The following is a 27,823-nucleotide window of genomic DNA, read 5'->3' on the forward strand; positions in this document are numbered from 1 at the left end:
ATATCAAGAGACACACATATGAGGGCATCTGGGTGGCTCAGTCATTAAGCATCTGCCTTCGGCTTGGGTAATGGTCCCGGGGTCCTGGGATCGAGCCCCGCATTGGGCTCCCTGCTTGGGGGAAGCCTGCTTCTCCCTCTCCCACTCCCCCTGCTTTTATTCCCTATCTCACTGTCTCTCTGTCAAATAAATAAATAAAATAAAATATTTTTAAAAGACACACATATGATGGCAGAGACATGTAGAGAAGCAGGAATCATACCCTTTCCTAGGAGCTGCTTCCCTTAGTCACAGACGCTCTCACCAGCTCCTCAGGCAGGAAGGGGAGGACTTACCTCCAAATGTTGTAAATGGGGAAACTGAGTCTCAGTAAGGAAACAAGATCTGCTCAAGAAATCTCTCAGTACAAATACCAACAAAAGTCTACTCCGAGGAAATGAAAACTAGTCTAACACTAAGAACAATGCACCACTTAGAAAACTCCCTCCAAAGAGATTACATTTTGTTATAAAATGCATGAACTTCAGGATGAACTCTAAGCGGAATGCCAATGACCTGGAAATAAACATGCAATCCCGCTTAGTGAGCACCTGCTGTATACCAGATACAGGGATGGGTGTTCTTGGGTCACTATTCCAACAAATCCCCACCACAACCCCTCAAGAAGGAATCATCATCTCTGTTTTTACAGTGTGATTAGTGGAGTGGAGAGTGGTTAAATAACCTGATCACCATCAGAGAGACAGTAAATGTTTGATGGGAGACTGGGTTTTGATCCTGGAAATGTCTTTCCACCCTGGAAGTCTGTGGTTTGAGGAAGAAGAGGCAAGGGAGAGAGAGTGAGAGAGGAGGAGGAAGGAAGGATCTAAAAGATTTAGAGAAAAATGGGGAAGGCAGGATGGGAAGGACAGGTGTAGCTGATGGAGACTAGAGCAGACCCTTGCCCTTTGCCTCTTTCTTGAGAAAAGGACATATCAGTACCACGGACAGCTCAGCACTTCGAGCTGGATGGGTCATTTGCTTTTTTTTTTTTTTTTTTAAGATTTTATTCATTTGGGAGAGAGAGAGAACACAAGCAGAGGAAGAGGGAATAGCAAGCACCCCACTGAGCAGGGAGCCTGATGTGGGGCTTGATCCTAGGACCCTGAAATCATGACCCTAGTTGAAGGCATTCGCTTAACCAGCTGAGCCACCCAGGTGCCCCTTGGTGGGTGATATGGATTAATGTGTGGAAGAGGAGGAGGAGGAGCATTTGCTAATTACTCTTCCTTTCTTCCTCTTCCACACAGCTACCCTGGATACAGAGAGAGGGAAAGACACTTGCCAAAGTCCCTCAAGTGCTGGCCATATGGGATCTGCGTTAAAAGGAAAGAAAGCAAAATGAGTACCCAAAAGACTTGAGGTTGCCTTGAAGGAAGTTGAGTAAGACAAAGGATTTGAAGTGAGCAGACCTAGTACTAACACACCAACATGCTCGGTGACCTTTAGTCTGTCACTTAACCTCTCTGAGCTTCATGTACCTGCTCTGCAAAATGTCAATATTTTAAAAAGGAAAAACCTTGTCCCTCCTACTATTGTTGTAGGGAGGGAAATGTGTTTTTCAAGCTATGAAATTCTAAGCAAGTGCTCCTTGTAGCTGTCACTATTTTCCTCCTCATTAACCATCTGTAGTGCTCCGTGTACTCACCCAGCCTTGAGCAGAACTGAAAAAACTCAGCTGGAGGATTCCAGTGCTCCCACCCAGAGTTTCAACAGTAGCTATGGAAGCTGTAGCCCCTCATGGCCACTACCCGTGGGTCCTGAGTCCCTAAAGCTGGTTGGAATTTGCTGTGGCTGAAAGAAGAGGTGAATGTCTTGCATTTTCCCCCCTACCCCAATCTTCGGAGCTCTGTGTGGGCAGCCAGCAGATGAGCTATAATTGGGGGGAATGGACAGCCATCCCTCCCTGTTCCTGTCTCTATGCTACAAACACGCTTCATCAGCTTCTTCTCTGGGCACTGTGCCCCTCCGGCCTCCCACGGCTCCCTTTGTGTGGCCAACAAGCCATTTCTGCCACCCGCCTGCTTTGGCCCTGACATAGGTCTGCAACTCTCCTTTGCTTTTCATTAACACCTCCTTGAGCTACCTCTTTCCCTCCCCGCCACCTCTTGGCTTGGCCCCCATCTCCCCCACCCCCATCACAGACATCACCACAGCAACCGGTTCCAACCAGGTTTCAACGAGCATCCAGCTACTTCAATCTGCAAAGAGGCGCCTGCCAATATTCCCTGTCTATCCAGTAGGCCTTCCCTACCCTCTTGTTCTTTCTGCAGCGTGTCCCGTCCCCTCTCTGCTGCACAGATATGCCCTAAGGCCATTGACTCATCATGTCCTTTCCTACAGTCACCCCAAATGTGCAGAGCTCAAGGTGGGATGGGATCCCAGATCCCACTCACCACAACCCCTAACACACATACATACACAAACTATACACACACGTACTTCCAGGCAAACGCCACCTCCCAGATAAATCTAGGCACAGACACAACACATTGTTGCAACACACACACACACACACACACACACACACATGACACACAGACATGCAAGCCTATGGCACAGTGACAAGCACATAGTCACACATGCCACATTCACACATACACGTGGACCAGCAGGCAGGCATTCACAAACACATGCACACACAGGCACACACATACATGTGCATGAAATCCTAGGTCAATTTTTCCTCCTCTCCCACATATTCTTAATTCACCCAGCAGCCCCACCGATCCCTATATAGTCAGAAAAATATTCTCTGGCTTGACCCAGAAATAGCCTCTTCCTCTTTTATTGATGTGCCTCCTCCCACTTTGCTTCTCTCCTCTTCTCCCATCTTTAGCAGCTGGCTTTCTGTTCTTCCTGAGGCAGACATGAGTTCTAAGTCCCCAGTGGGATTTCAAGTGGAGAAGTAAAGCCAGTCCTCTGAAGGAAGGACCACCAGCCAGAGGAGAGCCAGAGCAGAGATATCTTGGGCATGTGTGGGTCTGTGCTACTAAGCCCAATGCTTGTCCCCAGCGCTGTCCTGGCACCTGCCTGTCAATACTCCTATGTGCCCAGCCTGAGCTCCCGCTCAAGAGCAGAAACCATGAGTGCACACGCATACACATGAATGCCTGTACCTGGAGATTCGGGTATGAGCCCTGCCTTGAAAAACTTAAATTACCTACAGTGTTAGAATTTGCTGTAAGTCAGGGAGTAGAAAGGCTTCCAGGGGCAGAGGAGCAAGAACTAATAGGCAGTTTCAACAAGAGCGCACCATGGTCCTCAGGAAGCACAGGAACACTGCTATCTGACAGTGGGCAGTGTTGGGGGAGACGGCAGGATAAGGAACCAGTCTAGGGAAGCAGTTAGAGCCCTGAAGCTGCAGTGAGGACATGTATGCTGATCCTAGGTCCTCCATTTACTGATCGCATGAGCTTGAGCCGGTTATTTCAGTTCCCTGAACCTCAGTGTTCCCATCTAAGTAATGGGAGCAGCATGGCTTCTCCTAGGAGGTGTAATTCCAATGAACAATGCGTGGGGATGTGCCAGGAAGCTGTAATGTGCTGTTTCAGTGGGAGACGGTAGTAATAACAACCATGAAAATGATAACGGTGGCCATAAAAAGATAAGCTTTCATTGTCTGGAAAATTCATTTATGTGGAACAACTCATTTTTCGAGCAGACTGAGGAGATGAGGCATGACAGTATTATGATTTTTTTTCTTTAAAGTGCTTTTAACTGAGCCCAAGGTGGTGTTCGGGTGGCTTCCAGCTGAACTGAGGAGCCAGCCTCTGCCGCACACCCCTCCCATGCACACCAGCCCCCCTCCACCCCGGCCTCACCTTCTCGCCCCGCATCCTCAGCTTGGAGCTCCACTTTGACTGTGTCCCCCCAGATGGGGGCTGTGGTGGGCTTGGAGGTCACAGATGTGACTGCCTTAGCATTCTGGTTCTTCGTGTCCTCTGATGTGGTTTTCCTGGGGAGGGCAAGAGCAGGCTGAGTCAGAGGAAGGGTGTCCCGCCTGCTGGACAACTGTCCATAAATCTGAGCAAAGGGAGGACAAAGAATAAAGAGCTCCCTTCCAGGCAGACACACTCTGGTCATCCTAGGCCCAGGGGACACAGGGCCTCTCTCCTCAGATGCTCTGACGGCCTGGGTGACCACACTGTGTTGCTTACCACAGCTGAGGCCTTCCCGTGGACTCAGGCACCAGAGGCCGGGGTGGGGATGGGAGCAAGGAGAGATGCCTTGCCTGTCTGACTTCCTGTCCCCTGCCTGGCCAGGGCTCCCCAGCAGGCGCCTGTGTGCAGAGACTCCCCGTCCTGACTCTTCCCGAGGCTCTGTCCGGTGGGAGGAAGTCTCTGGGCAGGGCGGCTGTGTGGTGCCTGCCTGGCTGGCTTCTCCTTTGACCTTCATTTCCCTAAGCTGCTGGCCCAGATTCCCGAGGCTCAGCCCAGCTTCCCGGGCTCTGAACCTTTTCAATGGAGCACATGCCAGCTACCAACTTCGGCAGCACCCACTGTGCACAGGGCCCTGGGCAGGACACGAGGAGCTGGGCATGGGACAGGGCAGGGGGCTGTGAAGGGTTGTGCAGGGCCCGGTTGTCCAAGGTGAGGCCGGAGCTTGGGCCCTCTGTCACCCAGTGCATCCCACAGGTGTCTGAGTTACATGCCCCTCAGTTCCCAAGCTATCAACCAGTTCAGCGAGAGAGTTAATCTTTCTTCTGTTGAGGAGGTTATTATGTTGGGGCTGTAAATGGTGCAGCTACGTTAACTGCAGCAATCATGGCTGAGGAATCATCCCAGAGCCCGGAGCAGGGGAGCCACAGCACGTACCAGGGAGGGGGAGGTGCTGCTGCTGGTTCTCCGGGCAGAAGCACAGATGGTGTCCTCACCAGCCTCGGAACCGCCCCCGGAGGCCCCCAAAGGGAGTGTGGGGCAGGCGAGTTGGCCCAGCAGCTCTGAGCCGATGTGCCCCACGTGGTAGCTAAACCAGCCCATGGTTTTCCCAGCCCATCCTACTCTCCTCCAGGAAGACTTCTGGCTCCCCCAACTCCCCAGGTCCTTATGGCTCCCTCTGTCCTCTGGACCTGAGTGACATACCAGCCTGGATCTTTGCTCCCCAGTTGTCTATAGGATTCCCATGTACAAGCATTCTTGTGAGACTCCGGTCTTCAGAGTCACACACAACTGGGTCTGAGGCCACAGTTACCTCGTGACCAGGCCACCTGCCCTCTCTGAGCCTCAGTGTCATGCTCCGTAGGTGGGCCTCCCTCTCAGGGCCGTTGTAAGGACTGGGAAGAAAGCATGTTAAGCTGCCGGCACGCAGGAGGCCCCAGTCCATGTTATGCCCTCCTGTGGAAGATAAGCTGGGTGTTTCTCAAAGTTCGCTGACCCGGCAGCCTGGCAGGGCCCCGGTGAGTGCTGATGGAGGGCTAAGATGCAGAGGGGCATGCCTCCCCACACCTGCAAAGGGGGCCCCTCTGGCTGCGGGGTGTGTGGGAGGCTGCCAGGCTGGAGAGAAGAAGCCATTGAGGCTGGAAGGTAATTAGAGCTCCCTTCCTTCCAACTTGGTGACCTCTGGTCACTTGGGGCTGCAATGGGAGCCCCTTCCTCCTGCCACCCTTGATCTGGCACTCAGGACGAAGTCAGTCCTTTACATCGAAAACACCCAACCTGCTCCTGCGGGGCCATGTGGGCCTGTGTGTCCCTGGAGACTTGCCAGAGCCCAGAGAGGACAGACACGGGAGTGAGCAGGGGACCTGAGTCACACGCAGTACAGTGTCAAGACCTCAGGTTGGAACCCAGGACCTGTACTTGCCAGCCTGTCCTCCACCCTCCTGAGAGGTCTTCAGCCCCTTGTCCCCTCCCCTTTTCACAAGCTCCTGGTAGGAGGGACTCCAGGTGGAATGAGATGGGGACTGGCCATGGACAAGGCCAAGGGAGCCTGCTGGTGCTGACTCTGTTCAGGCATAGAAGGGGTTAAGTAAGCATCAAGCATCCCTTTCCTCCCTTTCCTCCCTTTGCTTTGCATCTGCACACACCAGAGAGGTCCTTCAGTGCTAGGTGAGTGGAGGCGAAATAACTCAGGAGGGGTGAGACCCCTGGGGAAGGAGGGAGGCTTTTAGCAGGTGGAGGGAGGCTGTCAGGGTAATGGCTTTTCCTGGCACAGCTGACTCCTGCAGGCCTTGATGCTATTCTAGAAACTGGAAATCTAGATGGGTGAAGGGGGCCAGCTCACTCCTTGCTCCTAGTCCCCACTCTGTACTCCCAGCTGGGCACGTGGGAGGCTGGGTTCTAGGACCTCCAGCCCCTGATGGGGTCAGGTCTCCCAGGGCAGTTTCGGAGTCCATGGGGCATCTTAGGGACCTGCCCCCACAAGGCTCAGCTGTAACAGCGGGGTCCTCCCTCCTCCCTCCCTCACCCCAGGCCCTGGGGGAGCTGCGAGGTGCTGCCTGCTTTCTTGAGGTTCAGACTTAATCCAGCCATGGGGGGAGCAGTCACACCAGGATGGAGCTGGGGTTGGGTTCAGAGGCACCATGTAGCCATCCTGGATCCCAAGCTGCCAGGAAAAGGAAACCCCTCTCTCCCAGGCCCACCCCTCAGCACACTAGAGGGATACAGCGGATGTTTGGCAAAGCAGCCAGGAGGTTCCAGGGCTCCCACTCAAGCAGGGGTTGGAGGTGAGGCCCCAGCACATCTGTGAGTGGGAAGGAAGAAGATGGATTTTGCTTTCCTTCTCTGAGGCTGTAACCCAGGGAGGGGCATGGGCTCCTGGGGCTGCAGCTGTCAGGAAGGTGAGCAGGTGGTGAAGTAAGGGGCACAGCGGGGGAGGGTGAGGGCAAGCTCCTGAGCCGCTCCCCCAGCTGCCACCCAGCCTCTGAAATGCCCTCTAGAACGAACACCTCTAGGAGTGGGATCCATGTTGCCATTGTCCCTGCCTCTCCTCTGCTTCCCCTCCCCCAGCACAAGCATGTGTGCTCACGTATGCACACATGTGTGCAGACACACCCAGGCTTCCCTGCAGGTGTCTGTGGTCCTCTCTGACCTCGTTCCTTCTCCAGCCCGCTTCTCTCCACACCCATGTGCATTGTCCTCAGGCCAGACAGGAAGGAGGGCAAAGCCCTGCCCTTATACCTCTGGCCTTGGCCAAGCTCCCTGGGGATTACTGGGCCAGAAGGTACAGCCAGGGATCCACAAAAGAGGAGCTAAGATCCCAGGCAGGGAGGCTGGGTCTGAAGCTACCCTCTCTCGTCCTCCCCCTTTACCGGACCACAGCCCAACAACATCAGTGCCCCCCACTCTGAGGGCGCCCCTCCACCCGCCCCCAGGGCAGCTGGTTCCTGTGGGTTCTGAGCTCTTGGGAGGCTGCCACTTCAGGCATGAGAAGGGCTGTTATTCTTAGCAAAGCAATGGCTCTCATCCTGGGTTTCATTTATTAATTGGATTCTAATGAACCATCACTAATTGCTGATGGTGCCACGCCACTACAGGTGGGCCTCAGTGGAAGGAGTAACCGAGCCTGGAGCACTGGAGGCCAGCCAACTCCCCATCCACATGGGCATGGCTGCCCCCTCTGCACCTCCCGCAGGGAGGGGAGACTGCCCCCTAGAATCCGAAACTCAGAAACCAGGCATTCCTAGGAACTCTGAGATGAGCACTCCCGCAGAGGGAAACTTCCTACAAAACCAGAGGGAAACTTTTTCCTACAAAGCCGGGACGGTGTTCCCCACCTCCCTACCCATAGTTCATGTGAAATAATCCCCCTGTTCTCAGGGGAGCCCCTCGAGGTGAATCGTGTACCCCTGCCCCCGCTCAGGGAGGCAGCAGCACAGGCAGACTCCTTCCACAGGACCCAGGGGAAGATCTCAGCGCACAGAATTCAGTGATGGGTGCGAAGCCAGACTCAAGCCCCGCTCTGCTGGGTATTGTCATGCCCTCGGTCTTCTCCCAGAAAGGATTTCCTTGTTTTCCAGAGAAGCCTTTTTTCTCAGTGGAGACGGAAGGTGGTGCATGGCCAAATTCGATCTGCCAGTCTTCGGAGCATCCCGCCGTGGTCCACGCTGTGGCTTAGCTTGCTGAAAGGCTCTGAGAACCATCTTCTTAGGCAAAGGGGAAAGGGTCCAGCTGTCAGGCCCTACCCTGCCCCTAAGAGTTGGAATGACAGGTAGTCCCTTGGTTGAGTACAGGCCTGGGGGAAGCAGCCCTGCCTGGGAGGCCCTTCTCTCCATAACTTGAGATCCTTCGTGATGGGTCTCTTGGAACACCATCCTCTTCCCAGTGTCACCTTTCTCATGGTGTCTCCAAGTGGTGTCTCGAAGTGTCTCCTTCAAGCAGGAGGAAAGTGGGCAGACATACAGGCAAATTTCCCCGCCTCAGGAAAATGACCCGACTCTTGTTGATTCTTATTTCTCTCCGATGTAGAGCCCTGCCTCCTGCCCTTTTCCTAAGACCAGCCTTCCCTAAGGGGTCCTGATGCCCAAGTGCTGGGGTCTGGAGCCTGCTTAGCTGTTTTCTGCCCGGGAGATGTGGGCAAAGGACGAGTGAGTATTATCTGTTTAGTGACCCCTGACATACACACACTGGACTGTGACGATGAGCGCTCACGGGCAGGGGCTTGTCACTGCTGGAGCTGTTTCCGGTTCCCCTGGGGGAACAGTGGGACCCAGCAAATGTCTGTTGAATGAAGGAAGGGGTGTCAGATACCTGGAGACTCACACAGAGATGGAGGCAGCTCCTCCTCTCTGACTCTTTGAGGCCAGCCCCCTGCCCAGACCGTTGAGACCCTGTTCTATACCCGAGAAGCTTCTCAGCATGGCCCCAGGAGCAGCTTTGGGCTGGGAGGGGGGTTCAGATCTCAAGTTCTAGCCCAAGAGTATGTCCTCAAGAAGCACAGCCCAGCTGCAAAGACTGAGCTCCCCCAAGGCCCTGGGGGTCCAGGGCTGGATTCTGGGTCCAGTTGCCCTGCCTACACTGACCATCATAAGGGTCCCCAATTGCAGTCACAGGCTGGCCGCAGGCCCTGTTTCTCCAACACCCCTGGAGTACTCTAGCATGTTCCCAGCCCTTCCCAGAGTGATGCAAAAAGGAGAGGCGGGACAACCAGTCTCTCTCCTCACTTAGGGCCAGCAGCAAATCTGTCCCCACCTGCCCCCCCTGCCCCCCCCCCCCCCCCCGCCCAGGGATAAAACCCCATAGCCTCCTGAGCATCACAATGAAGGCCGGAGAGAATGGATTAGTGCTCAGGCTCACAGGCCTGAGTTCGAATCCCAACCATACTGCCTACTGACTCTGTGGGCTCATCCTTTAAACATCTCTGCGCTCAGCTCCTCCCCGTAATGGTGTTCCTCACCTCACAGATTTCTGGAGGGACAGTGAGCTTGGGGTGGGGTGGGGCGCTTTTCTAAAGGAGCCCTACGCCCCCGTTTGTCTCCCACACCCAGCTGCTTTCAGCATCTGTGGAGCTGGCTCCTCGGGCCTGAAGGCACCAACTTTGTCATCTCTGGCACCCCTCCCTCTGACAGAAGCTCAGTGTGTGTCAGGGAGGGGAGGTGACAGAAAGGGGAATAGCAAAAGGGCAGGAGGAGCCGACCCGGAACGCGAGCCCCAGCCCCTCGCCCTGTGGCCCGCTGCCCTCTTGGATGGATGCCGGACCCTGCAGCACCTGACCTGGGAGCCTGTGTGGGAGGCGAGGGGGACAGAAGCCAGACCGAGCCCAGAGGGAGGACCCAACCTCCTGGCCACTTGTGATGTCCGGGGCAGAAGGAGGGGTCCTGTCAGCAGCTGTGTCCATGCTCAGAAATAAGCAGACGAGACAGCCTGTGCATAAAGCGGTGAGGACACCAGGAGGTCCCCACGGGCCTGCCTCAGTGCTTAAAATCTTCCCATTAAAACTCGCTTCTCTTGGTAAGCCCTGCCCCCCTTGGGCTGCTCTCCAGGATCCCAGGGCCTCCAGGGAAGAGTTCAGGGTTTTGGGGTCTGTATAAGTGATTCAGGTGTGCAGGGGCCCTGCACGGCGATGAGAAGGGAACATCTGGAAGGATCCTTGTGGCTGAAGTCTGGCTGGGGGGGGTTCTCAAGAAACCCCCATTTTAACCACGGACACTAGCTGTGTTTACAGCTCTGGGATACAGGGACGTTCTCACCGAACAAAAATTCTGAGACCCTGAGCTCCAGGGGTTGACATCATTTGGAGCAGGTGTGGACAGGCCAGGCCACGCCATAGGCTGGGGTTCCTGGAGGGGAGATCAGATTCTCAGGCCTCTCCTGGGCCTTCTTCCCAGGCTGTGCCTTTTTCCCACAAGCATCCTGCTGGGAGGGAATAACATTGGCCTCCGCCAGAGTGAGCTCTCAGTGGCCCAATGGAGGCACTTTCCTTCAACTGCTCCACTCCCACTGGCCAGCCTCCTGACCTCAGACAAGTCCCTGCATGCCGCTGGGTCTTGGCCTCTCTGGCCATCACATGGGGCTTGAGCAAGCTGCCTGCTGGGGTGACTGTATTGAAGGCAGAGTAGGGAGAACCGAGCTCTGAGAGAGCTCGGCATGGACCGCCGTCAGCAAAGGAGGGCTGCTTTATTCCTGGGACTGTCCCGTGACCCCTGGCACTGTGTATTAGTGCTGTGTTTGCTGAGCTCCACCCTCTGACTGTGGAGACAAGCTCCCAGGGCATCTTGTGAGTCATGCCAGGCCTCTGCTCACTCGGCCCAAATCCCTGCCCTCTGGAGCCTTTGGTCAAGGCCCACAGCCAGACCCGGGGAGATGTAGGCAATCCAGATCCCGGGGGGGGGGGGTCTTCAGACGGGCCCCTGGATCTTCTCTGGAAGTCTGGGTTCAGACCCCAATGCCAACGGTCCCCTTCTAAGAGGGGCGAGCAACAGCATGAAGATCAAGTCAGGGAGTGAGGTTGAAAAAGCCTTTAGATTTTGGAGTCCTGGATCCTGGCTTGGGGACTCTCTAGCTCTGTGATGTTGGATAGGTCACAGAAACTCACAGAGCCCTTAATCACCTCCCCTGTAAAATGGAGACCCTATTTTACCTAGCTCAAAGGGCTAAGTGATGATGAAATTATGAAACACACGCACATACACACATGCAGGCCCTCCTAGCATACTTGCCAGGTACATGGTAGGCACTCAGTAAACGTGCCCTTCTTTAACCTTCTTGTACCAGGACCTTATGCAATGGTCCTACTTTCAGTACTTTCTTCATTCAATTAGTCGCTCAGTGTGGGACCAGGGTAGGGGCTCAGTGCGTGATTAGGGCTCAATCTATGACCAGAGTCAGGGCTCACTGTATGATCAAGGTCAGTCTCGATCAGGGGCCAGGGTCAGGCTGATGCAAGAAAACCAAAGATCCTCTTGAGTGTGGCTGACCGCTCCTGATCTGTGCTCTGCCCTGCCCACTGCAGTGGGCCAAGCCTCCCCCAGGCACATGAGGAAGCAGCATGTCCCCTCCTGGTCCTGGCTCAGGCCCTGTTCCTTAGCTCTGAGCAGCAGGCAGTCAGAGAAGTGGCTGCCAACTAGCAGTCCAGTCACCAATCCTTTGGCCAAGGGTCAGAACCCCACAGACTGTCTCCTGGCTGGCCCTGTCCCCACACCCAGCCTGCTGGGGCACCCCTTGTCTGTCAGGGCCACTGCCTTCCTGGTCCCCGCTGTGCTCTGATTGGCAGGCCTCTCTGTGCCAGGCTGGGAGGCAGGTGCTGGGCACTGCTGAGGCCCAGATTGGCCAGGGGTGATCTGGACCTGGGCACCGGCCCAGGAGACCTGGGTATGGAGTCTGTCTTGCATGTACAGCTGGGGCTCTTGTCTCTAAGGCACTGAAACTGATTCCCAGGTCAGAGCGCAAACCAGGCTGGCAAGCCGGAGACAGCATGGAGACCAGAACCAACATGCTAGCCATGGGAAGACAGAGACTCAGAGAAGGGCAGGGACTGGCCCGAGGTCACACAGGCAGTCAGGGGATAGGCCGGATTCTGGGTTATCCTGACCCCATTCTGGCTTCTCTCCAGCACCCCATGGTTTTCTTCTGATTAATCTCACACGCCCACTGTGGTGTTAAAGATAACGCTCACTCCGTGTCATGGTGTACACCTGTCAGCGTCTCCCCGCCCCGACCCTGACCCCGGCTCTGCCATCTCCATGGTCCCCCCAGGCAGGTTCCCAGGTGAGGTATTGGGACACTGAGGGGAGAAGTAACTTTCCCAAAGTAACAGCGCAAGCTAGAAACGGGGCCGGATTCATTCAACAATTATTTGCTGACAGCTTCCTGTGCCCCAGGTACTTTGTTAAATAGTGGGGGTATCATGGGGAGCAAAACAGACCTGGTGGTCACTTGTGGGACCAGACAGGCAGCATGGGGTGAGCACTAAGAAAGAATATGCCAGAGATCCCATAAAAGCACATCGAACACGTGGATCTGCCTCTGTGGGTTTGGCTTGGTCTGGGAGAACAGGGAGGGCTTCCTGGAGGAGGTGACTGAGCTGGGATCCAAAGAGGGGAGGGGAAAGGAGAATGTTCTGGGGGAGGGAGTGAAAGGGCTAGGGTGGGAAGGAACAGGGTTTGCTCAGAGAACAGAGACACACCTGTTATGGCTGGAGCTGAGAAAGGGAGGGGCGGGCAAGGACCCAACCACGCTGGGCCTGGAATCCTCTTTACCCTGGGAGCAGTGAGAACACTTGGAGCTTGAAAAGGGGGCAAGATCGGATGTGCTAAGAAGAAAACAGTGCAGTAGCCTAAGGTCAGGGAGCTGGCAGAGAGGAGCAGCCAGACTTCTGACACTGATGAGACAGGGATGGAGTGGAGGGGGCTGGGCGGGGGTTGGGGGGAGAATGTGATCTACCCACACCTGGAGGATGAGATCCTGCAGAGCATACAGAGGAAGAGGAATGACCTAGGGTTGAAATCAGGGACAGGCCAGCATCACTAAAGATGAGACGCCCAGTGGACATAGGGTGAGGCATGGTCGTCGCCTTAGAGAAAAAGGTTTTAGTGGAATAGTGGGGTCAGAGCGGAAGCAGGGCGGAGGCCCTGCTTGAAAGAGATAGAACCATAAGATGAGCCACAAGGACTTCTTGGTCTGGGACAGTCACAACTAGAGGTGCACCCTAGTAATCTAGCTGGGCTTGAGGCTGGAGCCTGTGCAGGAGGGCCCCCAGCTCCGGAGTCCCCATTGTTAGACCCCAACTCTCTTCAGATCCCCACTCATGGGCTGAATGAGTAAATGGCTCTGGGGTACTCTCAGGTGGAGGCTTTCACTCTTACCCACCACTGCCCAAGACGTCTGCCTGCTGGGATGCAGCAGGCCCAGGGAGAAGGAACCCCTGCAGGTGAGACCCCCGGGGAGGGCAGAGAACGGGAAGCTCAGGGGGGACACCAAGTGAGGAAACCAGAAATACACGCAAGAGAAAGATGAGAAAAAGGGTTTTGAAAGATGAAAGATTAATAATATTAATCTGTATTAGATAGACTTCATGCACTGCAATATTCATCATGAGAAAAAGCATGGGTGGGACCGGTTTATGGAGCCTACGGTCTGCTTTGTTATGGGGCGTGTGGAATCAGACATCCAGGGGACAGTCAGATTCTCCGCCGCTTCTCGGGGTCTGGGTCCTCCCTCTGGGGTTCCTGCCTGGGGCCTGGGCTCCCCGTGAAAGCCCCTTTCAGGTCCCTGACAGCTGGGCCTGCATTCTCAGAAGCCCTCCCTTCTGCTGTCATTTGCATCTCATTAGCACCCCCGGGGCTGGTGGCAGCTCAGCCTCCTGGAGCCCAGGAACGCGCTGGCGCTCGGGCTGTGGGCTGGGTTCTGCAAACTGCCCCCTCCCCCAGGGGAGAGATGGGTGCAGCCAGGAGCTCTCCCCCGCCACCCCCACACCCCTCGCCCAGGCTCGGGCCGGCTCGGCTCCCGCCGCGCGTTCCCATGGCAACCGGGTGCCGGCGCTGGTCGCGGTGCCTGCCCGCCGAGCCCCACGGCGCCCAGCTCCCCGCCCTGCCGCCCCGGCTGGCTTGGTGATAGGCAGGGCCTCAATCTCCCGAGATGATCGGCGATAATTGGTTTATGGAAATAGCTGAGGGGAGAAGGCGAGCTCCCTGCCAAGCCCACTCTCTGCCACCTGTCCCTCCTCACCACGGAAATGGAGTTGGGGGAGGGGAGGGCCAAGGAGCTGTCTGGGCGGAAATGGGGATTTTGAGACAAGCAAGTGGTCCACCTGTTGGTTCCAGCACACCACCTAACCTCCTTTCAACCGTGTGAGGGTACCGGGGTTGTCGGCTAATGACCGGCTCTTTGTCTCCGTGTCTCAGCCCCGCACTTATGCCACATAAGTCACCAGAGCTCAACTCTGGCGGCTGCCTGGAGGAGGAGGAGCCGTCAAGACTTTGAAGGTGGGATTTTCAGCAGGTGTGGGGGGGGGCAGGCACTCTCCCCCAAAGGAAATGTGGGCGAGTGACTGCTGGAATTCGTAGAGGAGGGGAGCTGTAGAGTAGTTTGGGCAGGGGGGATGGGGGGGTTGGGGGTGCTGGTGGCTCCCAGTTTACAGAAGGGCTCAGGGATGATGAGCTTGTGGGAGGGTTTACCACACAGTGCCTTGTCATCAAGATAGAAGGCATGTCCAGCATCCTTACCGAAGGCTGGCTGGCTGGACACTGCGTTGCCCCTTGATACCCTTCTGGGAGGAGTGACGCCCATAAGGTGGGCAGCAGACAGGAGACACGGCAGGGCCAGCCTCACTCAGGCACCAGGCCGTGAGAGGGGTGTGCCTGCAGCTGGCTGGCTGTGGGTATGGGGTGCATTAAAGGACCAGAACTGGGGAATCCCTTGTGATAGAAATGACCCAGGAAATGGAAGGGGCCGAGGATGAGGATGATCGTGAGGACCTACCCCAGAACTGGAAACCATCACCCCGCTCAGAGTCCAGCCCTGGCCTCTTTATCCGGAGGCCCTACCTCCCTAAGGTCAAACTGAGGCCAAGCCCTGCCCCGCTGGCTGTGGGATCAAGGAGTGGCTCTTCCTTCCTTCCCCAGCCCTGGTGAGCGGCTTCCCACGCAGCAGGGAAGAGGTCAGGCCTACCATACCGGGCCTACAGGCCCTGTGTGATTCACACTTGACTTTCTCCTCTGGGTATCACAGTCCTGCTCACAGCCACTGGCTGCTCACAGCCCAACGGCAGCCCCAGCCCCTGTGCCCAGCTCTACTTACACCATGACATAAGGCCACGGCTCAGAGCCATCCTTGCAGATGGGCAAGTTGGTGGCCCCATGGAGTGTGACCATGATGGTCTCCTTATTAGAGGGAGATAGGTGGCTGGTGACAGATTCCACACTCTGCACTGTGTTCAGGGGCTCCTCTGGGCTCTCGGCGACCTGTGGAGAGAACCAGGGCTGAGTGGCCTCCTCTGGGGAGGTCACCTGTCCTTACTGCCTCCCTATTAACTCTAGTCCCTCACTGCTTCCCTCCAAGTGCCTTTCCCTCTGTCATCCCACCATCCAGTTTAAAACTACAGGGTACTCCTCTCTGGCCCCATTTCCTCCCCGCCTCTGTCCCACCCCCATGTGCACCCCAGCTGTGTGTCACTTCCTACAGAGGAAGACAGGCCCTCACCTCTCACGTTCAGTCTCACCCCTGAGCCTTTGCTCAGGTTTTTGCAGGTTTTTGCCTCTCATTCCTAGTCCTGCCTGCTTTCTTCCATCTCTGTAAACCTCTGTCCAGTCCACCTGTCCCCTCAGGTCCTTCCCATGCACAGCCCTTTACAAAGCTTATCCATATCCATGAAGTCACCCAATGCCTTAATGAAAAGGGATGACTGTGGCTGTCCCAAATGCCCCCTCTGTCTTCCACCCAGAGAACCCTGCAGACCAGGAAGGTGGAGAGGCACCTGCCTGCACTTGGGACCTCTAGGCTGCTGGCCCCAAGCAGACGCACAGGCAGGAGCTCAACAGCTCAACAGCTTGGGGATTTAGGGCCCAAAAGACCATGGTATTGAGAGCTGCCAAAAGGAGACAGAAGCAGACGCTGGGGGGAAGTCAGGGAACCAGCTGGGAAGAGGAGGCCTTTAAAGTGTTGGAAAGACGTGCATGGCTGGAAAGACAGGCTGGAACCTGGAGGAAGGCTGCAAAGCGGGAAGGGAGCTTCCCACAGCTCAGAACAGGCTCATTTTGATTCTGGAGGCAGGAGTAGTCAGGGAGGGTGGCAGAACCCACAGTTTGTGAGTAAACACTATGGTTGGGGAGGGGTGTGGGTATGTGCCTACTGTGGCTGGGGCTGGTCTTCTGCACTGACCGGCTGACTCTCACTCCGAGGGCCTGGACTTGACACAGATGACCCAGATTTACCCTTGCTAGGTCTCCGCTGGCAGGAGGTTCCCCCATCCTTGTCCTTCCTGCTCATGTGAGGGGCCACAGAGGGGCCCTCCTGGCCCGATGAGGGAAGCAATGGACCTCCTCAGCTTGGAGATGGGGCCCTGAAGAGTGACTGAGAGTTGCCCTTTTATCTAGAAAGTTCAGCCTCTCAGAAGCTGAATTCCAGGGCAGGTCCTCAAAGTGGGAAGTGTCTATGGAGGCCGAGAACAATGTCCTGTGACACCGAGAGGAAGGCAGAGACCAGAAGACGAGTAAGGTCCTGGTTCTGGGGGCCACTTTTGGTGCTGGCAGCAACCCCAGCAGGCTAGATGCCCTGGCTCAGGCCTGATGAGAACTGATGAGAACTGATGAGAACTGAGGAGACCTGGGTTTAAACCAGCTCTGCCGCTCACCACTATGAGACCTGAAGCCAGAGAGTCAGTTTCCCCAGTGGGATGCTGTGGGCTTGGAGCAGCCGGTCTGGATCCTGCCTGCTCCCTGAGTGAGGGCTCAGGATCCCCACACAGTCTGTTCCCACCTTGAACCTGGGAGATCTGGGCACAGTGGCTCCTGGAAGCCTCTGGGCAGAGGGGGAGGGAAGGACCTGAAGATGTTGCCAGCTGTCACTCTCTCAGGTCTCATGTTGGCGGCGGGGTGAACATTATATGAACCCCGTGCCCCTCCGATCTGGCAGCATGTCCTGACAGGCCTGCCTTCAAACTGAGTCTGGAATCTGACCCCTTCTCCCCATTCCCACTTCAAGCACTCAGGTGCAGGACACCGGATTTCTGCACTCCTGCCGGCTTTCTCGCTTCCTTTCTGGCCTTGCTTCCACTCTGCCCCTCTCACAGAGCGGCCAGAGTGAGCCTTCCCAGATTCGGGTCAGACCAGGTCTCTCCTCTGCTCAGAACAGTAGCTCCCTATTGCATTTGGAGCTTCACAATGGCCTGTATGGACCTACACGCTCTGGCCCAAGAAGCGGACCTCGCCTCATCCCTGGGCCCCTTGCCCACGGTCTCCAGCCATGCGGGCCCCTGTGGCCTGCTCCCTCACTTCCCACAGATCTGACGTTCTCAGAAAGACCTTTCTCAGTATGCGCTGTGGTCCTTGCCTAACAAGATGACTAATTAGGAGGTGAGAACCCCACCTCCCAGTCCCAGAAGTGCCAGCCCTACAGAGAGACCCCCCACCCCAACTGAGGAGCGCCCCCTCCCCAAGACCCAGTGGGACCTGTCACCATCTGCAGAGGTGCAGAGAGTTACCCCTCCTCCCCTCCCCTGTTCCCCTGCCAGGCCAGGGTGGGAGGAGGGGAGGGAGATCATGCTCAGAAGGAACCTACCGGATGGGATGGAGGAGGGGGAAGCAGGCACAGAGCCACTCCTCCCCTCACAGGTCAGAGTCGCTCACTGCTCTTTCCCCATAGCCCACTCCTCTCTCCTGCAGGTTTATTCTCCTGGTTTAGTGGTATAGGAGCAAGACCAGCGGCCTGGGGTGTGGAGAGATGTAGCTATGAGGCGAGCTCTGCCCTAACTCCCTGTGGGTCTTCATTTTCCCGCCTGGTCAGTGGAGCTATCTGGGATGGTTTATAATTCAGTCTCACCCATCACAGGCCTAAGGTTCCTGGAGGGAGGTCAAGAGAGGTGACTCATGTGTTCCCAATCACCCAATTCCCAGGAGCAGCCTAAGATGGTAGCCCTGTGCCCCTTGTTGCTGTGGGGGTTCGGGGCTTGTCTCCAGCTTCGGCAGCTATCCCCAGGCTCTCACTGACTCCCTGGGCCCAGAGCCCACCAAGTGATTCTGCAGACCAGGCCCGTGAATTGGGCCCCTCTCTGTCCCCTACCCCGCCATGCCTCACCTTGTGGGACAGCCTTCTGGGAAATAAAGCTTCCTGGGGGGGTTGACAAAGACCGCTCGTGCTTCAGTTCTGGGCATGAGGCCAGCTGCCAGACTGGAGCCTCTTGGTGAGGCCTGCAGTCTTGCTGGGCAGACTGGGCCCGGGGCCAGGGGGAGGCCTGGAGCGGGGGCCGTGGGCCAAGCTGTCTGCCTCCCCTTTCTGCCTTCCTACGTCTGGATGGGAATCTGCAGGCTTCCCTCAGAGATGAGATTGCATCAGAACTAATGCCCCTCAACCCCCTCTTCAGTTTCCCAGCTGTATCATAAAGGTTTTGAGTTAAAAAATGGTCCTTCATGTTCCTTCTAGTGTCAGCATCTAAACTTGCATGGGAGTCACGATGGCTATGGCAGGGCCCTTTCCTAGACGCGGAAACAGGCTCAGGGAAACCAAAACCCTCGTATCTGGGCACTGGGCTTAGCTAGCAGGCAGAGCTGGAAGGGGGCTGCAGTCTGTCTCTCCACTTTGTGCAGTCTCTGCTCTGCACTAGTAGTGTTCTCTGGGTGTGCCAAGCTTTCTACAGGCCACAAGATGCATGCCCTTGTGCTCGCGAGCTGGGTAGCCAGTATGTGTCAGGACTAGCCGTAGGAGCTGAGGTAGTTGGAGGAGAAGAGGCTTTTCCAAGGATGACACACAAGTCCCAACTCATAAAGGAAAGGATTGGTCACTTTAATTGCATTTAAATATCCATACCAACTTCTACAATAATCCCCAATACACCACAATACAAAGAAAAGACAAACAGGAGAAAACATTCACCATATATATAGAAGAATGAATATCCTTAACACACAGAGAACGCTGAAACCTGTAAGTGTCACCACAAAGGCACAGAAGATTCACCAAAGGAGAAATATGGATACATACTCCCGTATATACACTATGAACTATGGTTCTAGGGGATTCTACTCAGTCATTAAAAATGTTCTGCAAAGTTACGAATGAAACAAAACAAATGTGTCTCCTTCTCAGGGCTTCCATGCATGCCCCGTGGATCCCCAAATCCATCTCGAATGGGAAGGTAGGAATGAGCTTCAGGACCAGCTGGCCGCTTAGGGCCTCTAGGCCAGGCCAGCGGGGGGCCTGGTCCTGAGTGTGTGGCATTCCATAAAGCAGCTGAAAGGGGGAGGAGCCCACTGTGGGCAGAGAACACCAGGGACCAAAGACACCAAAGTCAAGTGTGATAAAAGTAGAAGCCACAGAGGGGGCGCCGGTAGCTACTTGGTCGGAGTCTAACTGCAAAGAGGCTGTTCCCAAGTTAGCAAGTGCCTGGTGGCTTGGGCCTTAGGTCGTTCTACCGTCCCTGTTGGTACTTGGCGCAGTTGATGGCAGAGGCTTAGGCTTGCCAGTTAGCAGAGGGTAAGGGAGGCCTCATAGTGAACGGTTTGCACTTTTTTCTCAAAGATTAATTTATTTAATTTTTGGAACTGTTTACATTTCCCTGCTCTGAGATTGTAATCCCCTTCTGGCAGGGTCCTAGCTATTTATTAAGCACCTATAATGTGTCAGGGGCTGTGCTGAGTGCTGGGGATCCAACAAGAATCCCTTCTTTCTAGGAGTTGAGCATCTGTGGCCTGGGGCAAGGGTTGGGCCAGGGCTGGAGGGGCGAAGGCCAGTGGAGCTTTGGCAGTCCCAAGGGCAGTGGCTTGGGAATCTCCTAGAAGATCTGGGAGGGGGATGGTGAGCCATTTCAGTGGGGTCTCTGAGCCTCTGTGAAAACACGGCAAAAACTCCTTTCCAGGCTGTGGGAAGGTGGGGGGAGGTACTATTCGCAGTTCAAGCTACATTTTTCTCTGGGTTGTGGCTATCCCAGGCAGGAAGAACCAGATAGGGGTAGCAAGCATGCCATTTTTCTGCTCCCACGTGGCCCAAGAGGATAGCGTGTCTGGAACCTACAAGCACCCCAGAGACCACTTCGCTCTCCTTTTAGCAGCTGGGAAATCTGGGACCCAGAGAAGGGGAGCTTTGGTCATGACTTAGAAGCAAATAAAACAAGGGACTTTGAAGGAGAGATGAGCTCATGCAGGTGCATGACCCATGCCCCTAAGTCTCACCTTTTTCTTTTTCCGTCCCATCCTCTCGGGGGCAGGAGTGTTTGGCCTTGTTTAACAATCTTGGGGACCAGTACCTGATATTGGTGGGCGCTTAGGCATCGGGTCTGCCCAGAGAGCTGGCCTGAGCACGTTGGAGCCTTTGGGGCTTGGCAAACAGTGTGGAGCGTCAGTGTTGTGTCTGGGGTGCCACACACCAGCGCTGGGACCTTGACAGGGGAAATGGGTGGGGGGGATGGGCAGGTAGAGGCAGCCTGGAGTTTTCTCAGTAGCAAGACATTCTTCCAGTGGACTTGTCCTCAGGGCTCAGAGCCATGACCAGCGGCGTAGGGGTCAACAGCTTGAACAACTGGCCCTTGGTACCCCCAAGAAGGTAAAGACAGGGGTGAGCCTCTCTGTCCAGACCTGGAAAAGCCCAGCAGGGTCACCTGGGCAACATTGTGTGACGTCATAGGGGAGGGCAGAAGTCACACAGGTAGAGTCCAGGTGTCATGGGGTGGGGGCTCAGAAGCCCTTCTCCCTGTTTCTGGAGCTGGGTCCTGCCTGCTCTCTGGCATACTCAGTCCTCGCCGTCCCTGCTCTAGGTACCCCGAACAGCTCATCAACCAAGACTCCCCAACGGCTCTGTAAGCCCAGCCCTGCTGCGGCGACCTAGACACGACTCACAGGAAGTTACAACTTGGTTAATAACAACTATTTCCCTTGAAGAATCTGTAGCCATCCTGCCTCTCTGGGTGCCTGCAGTCTCGCATGTATTTATAAGAATAAACTCTAAGTTCGAGACAATGGTTTCCCCTTGGAGACTGGGTGGGAAGAGGCAGAGAATGGGGAATAAGTAGATATGTTATTATAATGTCTCTCGGTTAATGGATGTTCATTATATTATCATAAATTACAAATAACTAAAGAGGACCAACAATGGTTCTGGGGTATGGACCCAATATTATGACTAATCCAATTCTGAGCTCCATAAGAAATCATTACAAAGATATCAGTTCTTTTTACTGAGCACTTACTATGTGCCAGAGGTGGTTCTGAGGGCTTTTCTGTGTAGTCAGAGGGCAGAATAAGGAATGATTGGCCCTTGGCCTGGGGTGAGGTCTGCTCCAAGGGGAGGCTAGGTATGAACTGGGCCTGGAAGGTGGTCAGGAAGCCTGGGCTAGCAAATATGAGATTTGGGGTACTGGGTGGGCTTGAGAGGTGTCAGACTCCTGTGGCCTGCCTCATTCTTCTGCCAGCTGTTTTGGACCCCATATTGAAGGTTCTTCCCATTTTCCTGGGCCTGGGGACCAAGCGCTAGCCTACCATGGCAGCAAGAGGCAGGAGCTTATGGCTTTGTGGAGGTCTGCTCCTTCCCCATCCACCTCTAGTCTACAGAAAAGCAGGGAGGATGTGGCTCTCCCCAGTTTAGAGACAGAAAAACTGAGGCCTCACCTATGATTGGAACTGGAAAGATTAGCCAAGGTCATCCAGATGGCTGGGGATGAAAGCGGGGAGTCCCACTCCCAGTTTTCTCCCTCCCAGGCCTGCTGAGGGTGGTGCCCTGTCTCCTGGGCTGGTAATGTCACCAGCAGTCAGGCGCGCACACGTGTGGAGAATGTCTTGGTGATGGTTTCCCAGCCACCCTAGGGTGACTCCTCCTTCCTCTTAGTTCCCAAGGCTACAGAAGCAGATTGGGGAGGGGGACCAGGGCTGCTCCAGGGCCTATGTGAACCATTCATGCCCCAGTTCAGAGGCCAGTGGGGAAATTCCGGAGCCAAGTTTAAGGAGGTGCTGTGGCTCTCAGAGCTTCAAGAGGGCTCCTCAAATTCTGCCCCCTCCCTGCCTCACCGTGGCCCCTGGGGCTACCCCGCCTGGATTCTGGGCTCTGGGTTCTCCTCCAGTTGCCCTAAGTAGGCATCTGAGCTTTGTGCCCCTCAGCCCCAGCCTACTGGCCTTCCTGCTTGGGAAGGAAATAATGCAACTGGACACTGGTTCCAGGAGGTCTGGCTCCAGAGTGCTAGCGAGCTCCGTGCACTCAGCAGCCACCAGAAGGGCTTCCTACTATCTCACTCGAGGGCTGCCCAGTTCCCTGGGCCAGGGACCCCTGGGACACTCACTCCTGTGCCACAGGAACCTTCCCCCCAGAACTGCTTCCTCCTGGCCAGTGAGACAGCCATCAGCCCAGGACTGCATGTGGCTTTGCTACTTGACCACACTGTGACGACCGCCCCCCCACCACACACCTCTCTCCCTGCCTGCCCAACTCCTCCTCTTGCCTTGTTGCCCTTCCCTGGTAAGGGGAGCCCTGCCTCCCCCAGCCAAGGGCAATGAGCCTGCTCCCCCAATGCCTAGGGGCCAGCGCCAAGCTTTGATGACTCAGAAAGGTTCCAGTGTGAGGAGTAATGGGTGATCTCATAGCTAATAGGTAACCCTCCCTGCCTTCCGGGAGAGAGCACTTAGAGCTGCCTCCTGGCCCGGCCAGGGTGGCTAAACACAACCATTTAGGGAGCGCACAACTGTGGAGGGCTGGGCTGGATCTGAGGCTGGCTCTTGGGGAAGGAGGGGTCCTGCTCCCCTCAATGGCTCTCTACACCCCGTCACCTCCATCCTGCTACTTCTCCCCTCCTCCACTCCTCCCCAACCCGCACCACTCTCTCCGTATTTTGTTTGGGCCCATGTTTTGGGCTTCGGGCAAAAGCAAAGGATGATGGGAAACAGAGCGTGATTCTGTAGCAAACAGCAGCTTATAGCTGTGTGACCTTGGTTCAACATATCCTCTCTGAGCTCTGGCATCCCTCCTTCTACAGTGGGGAAATCGGCGCTGCTATGAGGACTGAAAGAGGCAATGAGGGTACTGCACTGGCTCTCTGAGTCTCAGCGGGGTGCTCCCAAAATGCTGCTCCTTTTCCTTGCTGAGCAAACTGGGACCTGGCAGCTTCTGCCCAGCAGCCCCGGGCCAGAGAAGCAAACACCGTCTGCGTCTGCGTGGGCACCTCTGCCAGTGCTCGAGCCTTTCCATCCCGCCTCCCCCGCTCCCCAGTATTCCAGCCCCAGTCTTCCCGCTTCTGCAGACCCACTCTGTGCCCCACTTCCAGGTCTGTTCCCACAGTCCTATCTTTCTCCAGGCAGCCCCCACGCCAGAAATGGCTCCTGCTCTCCTCCCTCATTTCAATTTGTCCTTAGGGTCCGGCTCAAGACACTTCCGCCAGGAAGCCTTCCTGACTCCCTTCATCCCCTGCTCTGAACGGTCCTCTTTACAGATGGTGATGGGGACCTGTGTCTGTACTGAGTTCGCCCTTCACAGGTCTTAAGCCTGAGGCAGGGGCATGGATCGCAGCCAAGACCCTGCCCCCTTCCCTGGCATTTGGCGGTTGTCTGCCTAGGCAGCTCTCTTCCAGGGTCTCTATTCCCCAAGTGCCTGGCCTGTCCCCTCAGCCGGAGTGGTATATACAGCAGGGGCTCGCGGGTGGGCTGAAGGAGGGCTGACTTCAGGAGGGCCCCTCCTGTTCTTACAGTGGTGAACACACAGGCTGCCTCGCCTTGCCCTGGGCGCAGCTCTGCCTCCCAGAGAGTATCTGGGTAAGTCCCTGGACTCATCAGGGCTGCAACTCCCCCACCTGCCAAGCAGAGGCTAACCCACCTTGCGGGGGCAGGTGGTGCTGAACCTGGCTTCCTCCACAAGCACTCCAGAGTGTGCTGACCTGAGCCTCTGTGGCCCCAGCTTCACAACAGGGGACTTGGGGTGCTTGTCACAGGCGTGCTGTCCTCCTTCCCTGCTCAGCAGGCATGTTTATTGACTGCCTTGTTGAAGGAAGCCTCTCAGCATCCGTAAGCAGAGTTCTCGTGGGGAGCTGCCCGGGGCCCATCCTCCCATCATGAATCACTTTGCTAAAGATGCAACATGGCTTTGGGGCATTTTTCTTTGGAAAAAAATCAATAACTCGTTAACAAAGAACTAAATAAAGGGGTAAGCGATGAAGGCCACCAGCCGTTCCCTTCCTTCAGAGAGTGCAGAAGCCAGATCCGCCAAGATGGGGTGGGGGGTCCACTCAGGGTTCACTCAGGCTTGGGGGGCAGTAGGTTCACCCCTCAGCCCGGCTCTTCCAACCCACAAATCTGACCAAGTCCCTCCTCTGCCTCCGTAAACACTTCAGGAGGGCCCCACTGCTCCCAGGAGAGATTCAGATTCTCCCGCGAGACCCCTGAAGGCCTCGAGGTCTGCTTGCCCAGGCCTCTCCAGTCTTGTGGCAGCCGATCCCTGCCTCACAGCCATGCACCAGCCACATCATACGCTAACGGTCCCCTGAATGGGCTCTGAGCTCTCCAGCTTCCTGATCTTCACATATGCGGTTCCATCTGCCTGGACTGTCCTCCTCCCTCTGCCAGCCTGAATAATTCGTGATGCTTCCTCAAGACACAAATGGAACAACATCCAGCGAATCTTCCCTGAAACCTGCCTCTGCTGTCCCCATCCCCACCCAGGGGCATTGGAGCCACAGCCCGTAGGCCCTTCTGTGCCCAGGCTTATACCCACTATTCTTTTCTGGGAGAGGGTCTCTCTCCTCTGAGGACAAGGATCATGCCTGGTGGTCCCTCCTCTGGGCCCAGGCTGTTTCCTGACACAAAGTTGGTGCCAGGTGTGTGCTCACTGGATGAATGAGGGATGACATTAATATCAGATGTCTTCCTCCCTGTGGTCCTCAGAAGCCCCCACTTCAGCCTAGGATGATCGTGCCTGCCCCCCAGATAACCCTCCTTCCTCCAGAGTCCAAGCTCTCCGTGGTCTTCTCCCCTTACTGGGCACAAATAGTTGGTGTGTGAGCCTCATATTCAAAGCTGATAATTAGCAAGCACTTGTTACGAGGCCGGCCCTCCTCCACACATTTGGCATACATTCACTCAGTTGTCACAACTACTCATGAGGCAGGTACTACTCTAGTTCCCATTTCACAGATGAAAACACAGAGGCAGGGCCTTGAGCAGAAAGGCCAAACTTCAGAGCCAGGCCATCTGTCTGCACAGTGTGTTCGTAACCACAGCCCTGGCCCTTATGGAGGTGCTTGTAGGGAGTCTGGGGGGCCTGCCTTGCTGCTGGGATGAGCCAACCGGGAGGAGCTCCGGTTACACGAAACTGCTTATGCAGACCTAGTGGGCCTGGGATCCCTGATTCCCCCCCTTCTCTGATTCCCTGCTTGGTGCCCGGCCCTCGCCCACACCGCCCACCGTCTCTACCAGAGAGCACAGCCTCTGGCCCTAATCTCATTTGAGGCCATGAAATCGCATTTGCAGTGTATTAATGCGGCACAGGCGGGCCCAGCCCTGCCTGTCTCCTGGAGGACAGGAGCCTGCAAAGCAATCTCTCCGGGAGGCGGCGCCCGGAACACCCGCCGACAAAAAGCAATTATGCTTTAAGAGGAAGATTAAAATAATATCTCCCCACCCCCACCCCCATGCCCACCAGAGGGCCTTGCCTCTGCTCCGCTCCTCGAGGCCCCCACTGCCTCCCAACAGTGATTCAAGGGCAGGCATCCTGCTGGGGGAGGGGTGGGAGCAGACTCAGCCCTCTGTCTCCTGCGTGTGCCCCATGGCTGGCCCCTCACTGGGCCCTGTTCCCCACCCTCTATCTCCCCCAAGTTCCCGAAGGAAAGCATGGCTCTCTCAAGCCTCTGGGCCTTTGCCTAAGCTGTTCCTCCCCCTTGGAATGCAGCCCTCCCGCCCTTATCTGGCAAGCCGCCACTCACCAGGCATAAGGATCATAGCTAATGTTCTGTGGGCATTTAGTATACTCTTTCAATTTACTGCATATTCAAGTCAACAATCCCGTCAGGGGAGTCCTGCCATCTCCCAAATGACAGAGGAAGAAAGGAGGCACAGAGGGGTTAAGTCCTGGTGCTGGAAGGCGGCAGAGCAGGGGTTTAAGGGCGAGTCTTCAGCCTTTCCCCCTGGGTGGGCCCAGTGGCTTCCCCTCCAATATCCAATGACCATAGTGGTCATTGCATAGAGGTCATAGCATATGGCTATGCTCTCCTATCTCCCGGAGAGCTCTGAGAGGCCAGGCCTGGCACAGAATCAGAGCTTCACACCCGGTTCTTGTGCAGAGGAATCATGTACCTCCCGGCAGTGGCAGAAGGCCTGCGGCTGTGAGTCCTGCCCGCCCCTGCCTCTGAGGTTGGATCCACTTTCCCCTCTGTCTCCATTCTGGAAGTCTTTGGAATCTCCTCTCCTCCAGGAAGGGCTCCCAAATTACAGTCAGGCTAGCAGACGATTTTAAGCCTCACAATCACGCTGCAAAGTCAGCATCGTTACCCCCTTTTGACAGAGGAGAAAACAAATGGTCAGAGAAGTGACTTGATCAGGAACACCCAGTATGGGGCAGAGACTGGGCTCTGAGTCCAAAGTCCCATGTTTATCCCCTGCACCCTATCCTTCTGTAACTCTCTCTCACCCCTGGGGTTGGGAAAGGGCTGGATTCTGTCGTGGGACTGTTTATGCAACACTTTTTTCTCAGTGTCATCTATCAACTCCAGTGGGTCAGGAAGGGTTGCCTGGGGACTCTGAGCCACTGAGAGCCCCAATCCCATCCCCAGTCCTGCTCCCAAACCACCCAGCACCATGAGCACAATGACTGGTTGGGATCAATTTAAGACTCAGGAATCCATCTTGGCTGGAGTTGGTGCCATATGGGGACCACCAGAAAAAACCTGTTCCCCCAAACTGCTTCCCCTGGATCCTGGCATGTCATCTAGAAAGCCCATCAAAGTAGGAGTCTCCCTGGGAAAGAACACTGCAAGTCATTCCTGCCACTATTCTGATTACTGAGCCTGAGAAACCCAAACATGGGGGTGGGGGGCTGAATTCTAGCCTGGCTTTGCTACTGATGCAATGGGAAGCCTCAGGTAGGCCATTATCTCCTTTAAGGGCTCAGTTTCCTGCTCCTGAAAATGGACATTATGAAAGCTACCCATCCCCTCCCAAGACCATTATGATACTTCAGGGGACTTCACAAGTCCCCCCCTTCACCAGCCTGGCTCAGAGCAGCCCAGGCAAATAGGCGGTGGCAGAGGGCTCGGGGTCCACGGAGCCGGCACACCTGCCCTCCGTTCCCTTGGTATCCCTGCAACTCCCCATCCCACAAACATGCCCTCCCCACTTCTTCATTCTCTCTGCTTGCTGTTCCCTCACAGTCCTCCGCGTTCCTGCTGCCACACCTTTGCTCACATTTTCCTCACCACTCGAAAACCATTCTTCCCAATCTCTCTTGGAATCCCACCCATTCTTCGAGGCAGGGATCAGAGGTCCCCCTGACATTGGTGAAGTGGGTTTTCATGAACCAGACAATTTCTCACCCTCCTCCTCACCTGACTTCGCAACCTCACCGTCAGTGGGCGCTGCTCTGCTCATTGTACAGGTGAGGAACTTGAGGCCCAGTGAGGTCAAGTGATTCACTCCAAGTTACCCTGCAACTAAGAAATAGGGTCCTAGACCAAGGTCTTCTGAGTCCTGGCCAGAAGTGGTTTTCCTATGGCAGACTGAGTCCTTGACAACCAC

At 55.6% G+C, this 27,823-nt stretch overlaps 1 protein-coding gene across 1 annotated transcript in view; it reads right to left on the reverse strand.

Annotated features, from left to right (window-relative positions):
• The window catches only part of CCDC33 (coiled-coil domain containing 33), a 101,284-nt gene that overhangs the window by 64,428 nt on the left and 9,033 nt on the right, over positions 1-27,823 (reverse strand). Inside the window, exons 4-5 of the mRNA XM_046007110.1 lie at positions 15,213-15,376; positions 3,864-3,997 (exon numbers count right to left, since the gene is read on the reverse strand). Of these exons, the coding sequence (XP_045863066.1) occupies positions 3,864-3,997; positions 15,213-15,376 (298 nt within the window). The remainder of the gene's footprint in view (positions 1-3,863; positions 3,998-15,212; positions 15,377-27,823) is intronic.

This window comes from Meles meles, chromosome 6 (genome assembly GCF_922984935.1).
Source record: "Meles meles chromosome 6, mMelMel3.1 paternal haplotype, whole genome shotgun sequence".
NCBI classification, from domain to species: Eukaryota; Metazoa; Chordata; class Mammalia; order Carnivora; family Mustelidae; genus Meles; species Meles meles.